The sequence below is a fragment of the Mastigoproctus giganteus genome, chromosome 5, assembly GCF_048544385.1.
Source record: "Mastigoproctus giganteus isolate SK-2022 chromosome 5, ASM4854438v1, whole genome shotgun sequence".
Classification (NCBI taxonomy): domain Eukaryota; kingdom Metazoa; phylum Arthropoda; class Arachnida; order Uropygi; family Thelyphonidae; genus Mastigoproctus; species Mastigoproctus giganteus.
Genome location: NC_143579.1, coordinates 171,105,666 through 171,118,537, shown reverse-complemented (window position 1 = coordinate 171,118,537; position 12,872 = coordinate 171,105,666). Strand labels below are relative to the sequence as shown.

Sequence of the window (12,872 nt, the reverse complement as noted above, 5' to 3'; positions counted from 1 at the left end):
TCGCCTTTACGAAAGCAATAACCCTTCCCTTTACCCCTAATGGTAATTACCTCTTTGAGTAAATCCCACTTAAGCACACTGTGATCACTGCCACCTAGTGGTTCATTTACCTGCAGATTCTTAATGCATGAAGAATCACTAATGATAATCAAATCAAGTTGCCTCCCGAACATGCTGATGTAGAAAACAATCATCCAATAAATCCACAAAAGCCTTGCTAGTGTGCGAGTGACCAACCCACAAATTCCAGTCAATATCTGAGAAATTAAAATCCCCCATTATAAGACTCTGATTTGCTGGCCCACTCTATTTCCCCGTACAGTTCCTTATATGGAGTCTGCTGACGAGGCTACTAGTGACGGTCGTGTTCCAAGCCGCTAAGTGGATTTTTCTTATTTATTGATTTGAAATTATTGTTTTTCTAAAACTTTTGATGTAAATTTAGTAGTATAACATTATTTTGTGATTTTTTGATTAATTTGGTGTATTTATTCTTTACTCGGCCTTGTAAAAGTATCGGTAAGGGTTTCCACGTGTTCGTAACTACCGCTACCGTTAGTAACTTTCCCGCCATTGTGATACCGTACTAGATATACCGTAGGTTATATACCGTACTAGATAGCGTTAGTTGAACTTCGTTAGCAGTTAAATTGTACGTTTAAATAAATACATATAACGACTTAGATTACAAACGTAATATAATTAATAACATAATTAATTAATAAATTAATAGAATCATGACTCACACCAGAGCAGCAAAGCAAAAGGCTCAAGCTAATGGAAGTGCTGTGGCTCAGAGCAGAACTGAGGGGGGCAGTTGTCGTCTGACTCACAGCCTTATAAATGCACTGTTTGCTTGATGTTTGCAGAGCAATCGGGTACGGGACATGATACTGCCAAGGGGGATGTCTTTGTGTGTGCGTGATGCAAGGAGTGTATCGATATCAGGCAACAACTCGGCTTTTTATGGGCCTATATGAGAGCTTGAAGGACAGGGTGGATGCCCTCGAAGAAACTAAATTGAGGGGCCCATCAAGTTCTCAGCTGCCCACATCAACGCCAGAGCTTGCACTTGGGCATCGCGTGACACAGAGACAACCCCCAAGGCAGAATGCGCTGGTCCCGAAGGAACTAGTAGTTGTTGGTGACTCTATTGTCAGGGAAACGGAGAACATGCTTTGTAAAAAAGATAGGTGGAACAGGACCAGGGTATGTCTGCCAGGAGCAAAGGTTGATGACTTTGTAGAGCGAATATCATCTTTTAAGGGCACAAAAGGTGATATAGTTGTACACGTTGGCACTAATAATATTAAGAGTAGGAGACCGGCAGAATTACTTAACAAGTACAGGTCACTGTTGAACAAAAGCCGAGAATTAGGGTTGAATTTGAAAGTGTCTGCAATTCTGCCCAGACACGATAGGAGGGAGTATATGATGAGAGCCTTGTCGATCAATTCGGCCCTGGAAAGATTGTGCAAGGCTCAAGGGGTAGAATTTTTTTCAGCTTGGACTGTACTTGTTAACAGGAGAGATTGCTTCTACAGGGATGGGATACACTTAAATAGAAAGGGTGCAAGAATATTTGCTGATGCTATCGAGGCAGTGTTAGGTGGGTCGGAAAACTGCTAGCTTGGGGGGAGACAAAGACCAATAGATTGACAGTAGCCACTGGCAGAGGTGAAAGAGATTCTTGCACTGCTTCCATTAGAATGAGCAGAAGCCTGAAAAACAAGATGCATGGTATTTCAGAGACTGCTGGGAGCCATTGCGGTACAAGTAAACACATGGGTTGTGTTAGGGTAGCTAAGAATAGAAACAGGTGCAGGTATACTTGCGTGTACACCAATGCTAGGAGTTTAGTAAATAAATTTGATGAATTTGAGGTATTGCTCAAAACATCGAAGGCAGATATTGTTGGGATATCAGAGACGTGGTGTCACACAGATATAAGGGATGCGGAACTGCAATTTGGGGAGTACAACGTCTACAGAAAGGATAGACAGGATAGGAAGGGGGGAGGTGTTATGCTATTAGTTAAGAAACACATAAAAACCAAGGAAGTGAAGCCAGTCGACATCGCTGGACAGTGCAGTGTGGAGTCAGTTTGGTGTGACATAAACATTGGGAGATCAAAATTGAGAGTAGGAGTGTGCTATAGGCCTAATGACTCTGATGAGTATAATAAGGAACTGTACAGGGAAATAGAGTGGGCCAGTAAATCAGAGTGTCTTATAGTGGGAGATTTTAATTTCCCAGATATTGACTGGATTTTGGGGGCTGGTTACTCAAACACTAGCAGGGCTTTTGTGGATTTATTGGATGATTGTTTTCTACATCAGCATGTTCGGGAGGCAAATAGAGGGAGTAATGCTCTTGATTTGATTATCAGCAGTGATTCTTAATGCATTAAGAATCTGCAGATAAATGAACCACTAGGTGGCAGTGATCACAGTGTGCTGAAGTGGGATTTACTCAAAGAGGTAACTACCATTAGGGGTAAAGGGAAGGGTTATTGCTTCCGTAAAGGCTACTACGATGGACTGAGACAGTATTTAAATTCTATACAGTGGGACCAACTGATGATGTTACCAACAGCAAATTCAAAATGGGAAGCATTCAAAGAACTTATCTTGGAAGCTACTAGGCTTTACATACCAACTAAGAAATATTGTTCAAGGTTTAGGCCAAAATGGATGTCAGATGAACTAATGAGGCATATGGCAGAGAAGAAAAATGCATGGGATACATACAAATTAACACATGACACAGAAGCCTATGATAGATACAAGTTGATATGCAACCAAGTTACAAAGGAGGTTAGGCAGGCGAAGGCAGATTACGAGAAATCCTTTGCAAGGGATGCAAAGAAAAACAGCAAAGAGTTCTTTACTTATGTAAACTCTAGAAGGAAAGGGATGAATCAGATTGGTCCACTTGATATTGATGGGTCAAGTGTTGATGATCCTGCTCAGGTAGCTAACAAACTAAATGAATATTTTGCATCGACATTCACACATGAGGAGTTATTCAGCGAGGGGAATGCCAGAGGTGTATTCAACTCTAGCAGTAAACTACAGAATCTTGAAATAACTGGGAGTAAAGTGGAGGAGAAACTGTTGAAGATAAACACAAGAAAGGCACCCGGGGTGGATGGGAACTATCCAGTTATATTAAAGTAGGCAGCAAAGGAAGTAAGCAAACCCTTAGCCATAATTATGAGAGCTTCCTTGGACTCAGGGGAGGTACCCATAGACTGGAAATGTGCAAATGTGACCCAATTCACAAAGGAGGATCAAAGGCTGACACAAGTAATTATAGACCTGTGAGCTTAACTTCTGTTCCAGGAAAATTAATGGAGGCACTGGTTAAAGAAGCACTGCAGGATCATTTAGACAAGACTTCAGTTATAGCTCAGACACAGCATGGTTTTGTTAAGGGGAAGTCTTGCCTGACCAACTTGATTGGATACTATGATGCAGTCACAAAAGAATTGGATGCAGGGAATAACTTTGATATTATATACTTGGATCTTAGAAAGGCTTTTGATACTGTTGCACATGGAAGACTGCTACACAAATTGGAGCAGTGTGACATTGGAGGCAAATTGCTGCTATGGATAAAGGGGTGGTTGAGGGGGAGAAGACAGAGAGTGGTAATCAATGGACACTGCTCATCGTGGACTGATGTTATTAGTGGAGTCCCTCAGGGCTCAGTGTTGGGTCCATTATTGTTTTCTGTATTTATAAATGATATTGATGATGGTATATCGGGCTTAATGTCCAAGTTTGCAGACGATACAAAGGTTGGCAGGGTTGTCAAGGACACTACTGACACTATGCTGCTGCAACAGGATCTGGAAAGGTTGAGCAGATGGGCTGAGAGGTGGCAAATGAAGTTTAACATTGACAAATGTAAAGTACTACACATGGGAAACAGCAACCCCAGAGCAACGTATCAACTCTGTGGTACAACACTGACAGTGGTAGAGAATGAAAGGGACTTGGGGGTGGTTGTGCAGGCAGATATGAAATTCTCTGAGCAGTGCAGAAGGGCTGCAAGAGTAGCTCATGGAGTATTGTCAATGATATACAGGAATTTTTCCAGCAGGGATAAGGAGGTGATTATTCCATTGTATAAGGCGATGGTCAGGCCACACCTACAGTACTGTATACAGGTCTGGAGGCCTCATTTCAAGAAGGATGTAGAGCTGCTGGAACGAGTACAGAGAAGGGCAACAAGATTAGTGAATGGAACAAAGGGGTGCTCTTACGAAGAAAGGCTTAAGTTTTGCAAATTACAGTGTCTGGAGACTAGGCACCAGCGAGGTGATCTGATAGAGGTGTATAAAGCCTTGAATGGTTTAAGCATGCTCAATGCTGATGGGATTCTTCCTCTAGCTCAGAAAAATCACCTGAGAGGGCATAAATTCAAATTGAGGAAAGACAGATGTAGGCTAGACGTGCGGAAATTTGCCTTTAGCCAGCGGGTGGTTGGTTGGTGGGACAGACCTCCATCCCTTGTGGTGGAGGTTGATAGCCTAAATAAGTTTAAGGCTCAGCTGGACAGGTATTTTGAACGAACAGAGGGGTGAAGTGGAAGTGGTTTTTTTTTTTTTTTTTTTTGGCTGATGCTGCATAAGCTTGCTTTCTTGCATCAAATGCCTCTACTAATGCTAATTATACTCATCAGAATCATTAGGCCTATAGCACACTCCTACCCTCAATTTTGATCTCCCAATGCTTATGTCACACCAGACTGACTCGACACTGCACTGTCCAGCGATGTTGTCTGGCTTCAGTTCCTTGGATTTTATGTATTTCTTAACTAATAGCATAACCCCTTCTCCCTTCCTACCCTGTCTATCCTTTCTCTAGACATCGTACTCCCCAAATTCCAGTTCCGCATTCCTTATATCTGTGTGACACGACGCCTCTGAAATCCCCACAATATCTGCCTTTGATGTTTTGAGCAATACCTCAAATTCATCAAATTTATTTACTAAACTCCTAGCATTGGTGTACACGCAAGTATACATGCACCTGTTCCTTTTCTTAGCTACCCTAACACAACCTATGTGTTTATTTGTACCCCAATGATTCCCAGCAGTCTCTGAAATATCCTGCATCTTATTTTCCAGGCTGCGGCTCATTCCAATAGAAGCAGTGCAAGAATCACTTTCCTATGCGAGTGGCTACTGTTAATCTATTAGTCCTTGTATCCCCCCCAATCTAGCAGTTTTCCGACCCACCTAACACTGCCTCGATAGCATCAGCAAACATTCTTGCACCCTTTCTATTTAAGTGTATCACATCCCTGTAGAAGCAGTCTCGCCTGTTAACAAGTACAGACCAGGCTGAAAAAAATTCTACCCCTTGAGCCGTGCACAATCTTTCCAGGGCCGAATTGATTGACAGGGCTCTCGTCATATACTCCCTCCTATCGTGTCTGGGCAGAATTGCAGACACTTTCAAATTCAACCCTAATTCACGGCTTTTTTTCAACAGTGACCTGTACTTGTTAAGTAATTCCGCCGGTCTCCTACTCTTAATATCATTAGTGCCAACGTGTACAACTATATCACCTTTTGTACCCTTAAAAGATGATATCCCCTCTACAACGTCATTAACCTTAGTTGCAAAACAGCTTAAGTAGCCCCCTGCACGAGAAGCTCCTGTAACAACTGTAATCTGAATAACTCCTTGGGGGAGGACTACTCACTCCACCTGAAATCAGCTAAACACTGACTTCATTAAAGACGAATTTAGAAATTCCTCCAGTTGTCAACAGGAGTTGAGTCCAAACACCCAACTGAGTGGCAGACAACAGTGTTGATGTATTGACTATTGTTGGATTAACCCATTTATGTGATCTACAAGGAAATGGGAGCTACAGCTGTTTTGTGATTTCTTGTTTAACATTTTCAGCTACATTTTTATCTTCCTGGTTTCTAGACGTGATTTTAAATAATTTTGTTCCCTTCATTTTCTTTAATTTCATTATGTTTGTGAGGAGCTGGTGATCTGATTTATAGTCTGTGCTGGAACAGGTTTGGATTTTCAGTCATTTTATTTTTGTTTAGTACTGATAAGTATGTAACTAGTGTGGTTCCTAATAATTGTTCTGAGGTCATCTTCTAATGATTTCCAGGTATATAATCCTCTAGATCAGAAGTTCTTTAACTTTCGTACCTTGTATTCCCTCCATTTTCCAGAAAAAGTGCAAATAAACAGATTTGACAAACTTTAGTTATGAGTATACATATGTAAGAACCCATTCTTACACTCATCCTAGGGAAATAAATTTTATAACGTAACAAGAAAATATATATATATATTAAACAATACTATTTACATAGGACGATTTTCAGCCTTGATTGCGCTCGCTCTGTACCATACAGTTAAGTAGGGGGAAGATTATTGTAACAATGGGGAAGAGCTGGACAGAGCACTAAAGTACAATGGGAGCACCATAAAGAGCAGCTCGAGTCACGATAAACAGAAAGTGGGCAACCTTTGGAAGAAAATAACAAGGGGGACCGACCTCCCCCCCCTTGTGGAGAGGAAGAATTTTAAAGACCAAGAGGGAGGAGGAGACCCGTGATGTAGCATATACCGTGTGGAAATGGCTAGCCACTGGATGAAACAGACCGACTCCTTGAGCATTTAATAATTTCAAGGAGCGGAAGGAAAAAAAAACAGAGTGGACTAAAAGGGGTAAGTGCATTGGAATGATCACATAGAGATATCTAGAAATTTCTAGGCGTCCAGAAGTTCCTCGCAGCTTCTAGAAATTTCAAGAAGCCAGAGGTTCCCTCAGGAAAGGAAGGGGCATGAAAACGGAAGAAGTGGGTGAGGGCGAATGAGGATGAATCGGATGATGTAGAGCGAACTATAATTGGACCAGAATAGTAGGGGTGGCAAGAACAAAAAGTAGAGGCAACAGGAGAAAGAGTTTTTTTTTTTTTTTTTGGAGCATTGTGGAAAAGTTTTGAAGAAGGCGAGAGTTCTCGAATACGAGAGAGTTGGGTGAACTGCTGGAATGTAGTAGTGGGAATTGAAGCAAGGACTAATGAATTGTCCTTGCGACAAATCAGCCACAATGAGGAAGTGGGAAGGAGATACCCAATGAAAGATGGAAACATATGCCAGAGATAAGTGAAAAGGATCAAAAAAGTCTCTGTACAGAAAGATAAGGAAGAGATGCCCCTGGAGAAATAGAGTTAGGGAGAGAAAGAGACTGAGGAGAACCCTGTATGGTCTGGCTTCTTTATAAAGCAGTAATGAGAGACTTGATGGTTCTATTATGCACCCCAGTATCGCCGAGCTGATCAGACGCCCAAAGCTGGCCGGAGCAACTCATTAATACCCCGAATAGGAATCATAGTGCTGTGTGGAGAGATGAGCGAGTTCCTGAAGGAAAGCGAATTCCTGTGGATGAGCAGCAGTTCCCTAGCCGATGACTAATTCTAGTAGGAGCCTGATGATGCCCTATGCTGATGATGATGGCCGCCCCTGAGCTGAGAAAAGGGTCGTGTAGAGAGTGATCCCCTAAGCTGTTTTATAAGTACTAGATAATAGCTTTAAGCTAGATTAGAAGGAAAGGACTCTAGGAAATGTTTTAATTAGTTGATAGATGATTTGCTATTGTTTTAGCATAAAGGGAATGAGAAAGTCCGTAAAATAAATTGAACTCATCATACAGATGCTTAATAAGCAAGGTAGACATAGATATATGTACTCGTGAATGGTATGTTTTATGTCGAGACTAAAGAGTGTTCTATGCACATGTAAATTTTGGAAGGGATAGTTAAAGAAAGAATTTAGCGGGGGACTTATAAACCTATAGAAAGACCTATATATAGAAAGAATTAAGCGGGTATTCACTACTGTAATCCTATTTGGGAAGTCTAATTGTTAGAAGGCAAAAGAATGTTGTGAGATGTAAACCTGAACCAGAAGGAGAAAAGGCTGAAGGACATGAAGAGACACAATGAAATATGAGTTTTGATTGTCTTTACATCTTAACACAACACACATATAATGCTAGTAGTTAACATTATACCCAATTAATAATGTATGTTATATTCTTCTAATGTATATACTATGAATAAACAATATTGCATATGTTTACCAAGTATAGTATGAGTCATTCTGAATACTCAGCCAGTCCAGAGGAGACATACACGAACTACTACCTCCCCCCCAGAATCTGTAATCTTCTGTGCCGTACACCAGTCAGGTGAACTTTTCACGTATGACCGGTATTTGGCGCATTATAGCCTCAGTTGCTGATGCGCCAATAAAACCCAAACCAAACCAAACCAAACCAGTCAGGTGCTAATGTGGAAGGGGGTGAATTGGGGGGAGATAATTGAGTAATACAAAGTTGAGAGGTGGGTCAGAATGTTAATGAGATTTATTAATTGATCAATTACCCAAATAAATAGAAAAAAAAAAGAAATACCCCCCCAACACATACTTTTATAAATTAATATATACTTCAATACATTCAATCTCCAAGACTGAAATATAATACACTTTATTACCTGGTTTAGTAGAATAGTTTGTCCATACTTTGTTAAAAAATTGTTCATAAAAATAACATTGATCCCTTTCCACAAAAACCAAGTCTGCCTCCAGGGAGGCATGCCCACACTTTGGTAACCTCTGATCTAGGTGACTGATTAAGCTATGTATTTGCTAAAGTTAGTATTTTTTATGTAGAACTCATTCTGTATCCTCTGCCATTTATTTTATTTTTCTCAGTAACATTTTGACTCCATTTCTTTGGACCTATTTTTATCAAGTACCATTTTATCAAGTACCACTTCATCTGGTGTTGTGGAATTCAATGGACAAATGAAGTAATAGTTTTTTTTTTTTTGTCTTTTGATGCTGTGTAAGCTTGCTTCCTTGCATTTGCATCACTACTAATACTAAAATGTACTACACTGCTGCAACAAAACCTGGAAAAGTAAGGCAGATGGGCTGCGAAATGACAGTCAAAGTTTAACACTGATAAATGCAGGGTACCTATGGGTGGTGGTAATCCAAGAATAACATACCAGATGAAGGGTGGTACCACACTTAAGGTGGTAGAGAACAAAAAATACCTAGAGGTAATTGTATAGTCCAACATTAAAGTCCCAAAGCAGTATAAAGAGGCTGCTGGGACAGCTAAGAGTCTCTCAATGATATACAAGAATTTTGTCAGCAAGGATTAGCAGGTAATTATCCTGTTGTATAAGGCAATAGTTAGGCCATACTCTTGAATATTACATACAGGTTTGAAAGCTCATTTTAAGAAGGATATGGATCTCTTGAAACATGTACAGAGAAGAGAAAAATATTAGTCAGGGACACAGAAGAGTAGTTACCAAGAAAGAATCAGTTCTCAAAATTGCAGCATCACCTGGAAATTAGACCTGATTGAAGTGCTTAAGTCTTTAAATGGATTGAGTAAATTAAATTCAGTGGTACCTTTACTCTGCCTTGGGCAATACATATACAGGGGCATAAATTTAAATTGAAAAAAAGTGTGTTAGAAGGGATTTACAGATGAGCTTCTTTTCTTTCTTTTTTTTTGGCTAATACTGTATAAGATTTTGGCCTCATTTGCCAAATAGAATGTTTTAATGCTAATTATAAAATATTGAAACATTCTTTTTCGAATCTGGTTACTTAGTGTCTTCATTATTCAGTACTCCAACAGTACTCAAACATTTTTTGCCAAATGTTTGCTACTGCAAACATTTGGCAAAAAATGTGATAGCAGTAATTGTCATCCATTGTATTTATGTTAAACTTCCTTTGACTTTTTATTGGAATAAAATCTCTATTAAAAGGATGCGGGTTGGAAGGTATTAAAATCATGCAAAACAAAAGTAACAAGACAGTTACAAGAAATAATAACTGTTCATAATATGCTACAGTTCATAATATGACTGAGTTCATAATATGACTGTTCATAATATGACATTTCATAATATGACTGTTCATAATATGACTGAGATCCCTTCAAAAGGAGATTATTTTAAACAATATATACTAGTTAAATGACACAAGATTATCTCTGTCCTATTTATAATTTAATTTTCATAGTCCGTAGAGTAGGTGCTTGAAAGTTTGATAAAATTTTCCTTATAAAATGTTGCATTCAAATTAGTTAATTAGCAAGAGTATTATGTTAAAATTACAAAAAAATAAAATTAATTTGTAAAAGTTTTGTTTACTTTTTGTTAGAAATTTTGTTTTGGAGTTCAGCATTTAATTTATTGTTTTAGGCTACGTATCGCAATAAACTAAAGAAAGCCCAGCAGAAATGTTGGTTTATTTGTATTCCTTGTGAAAGTACAATAAATGGATCAAAATTTACAGAGCAGTTTGTTGGTAAGTCATTTACTTTAAATTTATTAGCTCAGATAAATGTGTGACACACACACACACACACACACACACACACACACACACACACACACACACACACACACACACACACACACACACAGAGGAGTTATTTACAGAGCTTGAAACTTATCTTTTTTCACTAATAGAGAGCCCATTGCTGTCTATTAGTAATGAGAGAGAGAATTTATATGCATGTGAAAACTTAAATTTAGACATGTCTATGCCCTAAAAATAAGTTAAATTCGCATTAATAATGGCAAACTGTACTTTAATAAAGAACTTTTGACATCAACGGTTTTGACTGAACACTATTCATAGTATGATGCCAGTGAAGACACACATCAGAAGAAAGAATTGAACTGGGTGCCATCCAACTACTTGCTGTTTGATAACACTTCTCCGCCTTTTCTTTAAATGGTATTTTTAAAGAAAATTTTCTGAAAACCCCAATAAACTGGGAACTGCAAATTGTTTTTATTGTTTTATGGTAGTGACCTCCAGAAATGTACTCCTCTGCTCACGCTATCACACCTCACAAAAGCCGACTGGGCTAGCCGGGTGGGTAAAGTGCCTGCCTGGCAACCCAAAGGTCGCGGGTTCGAATCCCCGCCTCAGGCCTGGATCAAAGTACTGCAAAAAACCTTGGGAGGTGCACTATGGCCACAGAAGCCGATGTGCCAATAATTACCAAAAAAAAAAAAAAAAACTCACAAAATTTCTGTTTGAACAGCAAAATGTGAGCTCCTGAAAACATTAGTCAGTCTACAATATCACATGGTATCTTGTGAATACAGCGAATGACAGTGTGTCTCTGACCAATACAACTACAGTAAATGGGAAATATAGCTCTCACACATTTGAGACATTTTTTAAGCTTTGTAAACTTGCATGTATTGCTGTGCAGGTCACCACGTTCAGCTTGGTGCCAGGTTTTGCGTTCACCTAGGGCGCCTCCGTAGCCAAGTGCGAAGGAGCAGCAGTGCTTAACACACGCTTCTTGATTAGACCGGGGTTCGATCCCGTCACCACCAAATATGGAGAATGCGGAAAGGTCAGGGAATGACCACCGCATATTCCTGGAGCAATATGGCCTTCGTTGCTAATGCTCCTAAAAACCAAATAACAAACAAGCGTTCACCTAGTGTTTACTTGCAGATGAAATCGTGCATGATCCAATGCGAAAATTGCATTATACTTGCATTGTTCCCTAATATATTTCTCGCATTGTTCCCTAATATATTACTTGCATTGGAGCAAATTTGCGAAAACCTTAAAATAAAATATATAAATTTTCTGCCTTAAAATAAAATATTATATATTCCTTTAAAATTTCCAAAAATAGCCTATACTACCCTATTAAAAAAAAAAAAAAATCCACAAAGTTTATTTTAAATCCATAATGAGATCGCAGATCCTCTACAAGGGAAAAATTATAATAAATTATTAGCATTTGTCCGATTTTACGAAAATTAGTGGGTCTCGACTACTCAAGTTGTCTGTCCAACTGTCTAATAAAGTTTCGAGACTTTAGGACCTCCACACATTTTTTTATTCTGTGTCACCTCTAATGCTGTCTGACAGTGTCTGCTTCTTAGGCCTAAGTATAGACAGTAAGATCAACTTTCTGAAACACATAATGAAGATCGAAACTGTCTGCCAGAAAAAGATGAATATCCTTAAAGTAATATTAGCTATGACCTGGGGTGCCAGTAGATGCACCCTACTTCATTTGTACCATACACTTAGATTTAAACTGGACTACAATGCTCCTGTGTATGATTCTACTGGAAAAAGTGCCCTTGAGCAGCTTAACCCACTTCATTGTTGTGCCTTATGGATAGTCCTTGGAGCGTTTTGGTCATCTGTTCAAAGTTTATATGTGGAAGCAAACGAACCACCTCTTCATCTTAGGAGAAAATTACTACTCCTAATTTATGCAGCAAAAATAAGGAGCCAACCAACTCATATCATTTGGCCATATCTCTTTCATCCACAGTTAAAAACGAACTCTAGTAATAAGCCTAGAGAAAATAAATGTGCAGGAATAAGATTGCAATAGTTAATAAAACACTGGAGTGTTCAGCTGGATAATGTATTCAAAGAAATTTCTGAACTAGATCCTCCATGGACTGTATACTGACCATCTTGTTATAACTATTTTGTAAATGGGGAAAGCATTCCATAGCTTATGTGAATTCAAAACACTTCACATGGCATGTGTAACATCAAACTCATATTGCTTACAGACATATACTGATGGATTCAAAACAGAAATGGCTGTAGCAGTCTTTCCTACTTTCATCATATCTACAGTAGAATGCAATGTGCATACTGCTAAACTGCACACAATTATATTAGCTCTTAATCATATAAGTGCTTTTCTTACTCTACAGATAATTTATACAGACTCCCTGAGTGCAGTGACTGCACTACAGTGCAGATCTACATCTTCCCATTCTGTTATGA

At 39.1% G+C, this 12,872-nt stretch overlaps 1 protein-coding gene across 1 annotated transcript in view; it reads left to right on the top strand.

Moving 5' to 3' along the window:
* Positions 1-12,872, top strand: part of LOC150085841 (ankyrin repeat domain-containing protein 27-like) — a 289,235-nt gene that overhangs the window by 19,772 nt on the left and 256,591 nt on the right. Inside the window, exon 3 of the mRNA XM_090373518.1 lies at positions 10,283-10,388. Within this exon, the coding sequence (XP_090229644.1) occupies positions 10,283-10,388 (106 nt within the window). The remainder of the gene's footprint in view (positions 1-10,282; positions 10,389-12,872) is intronic.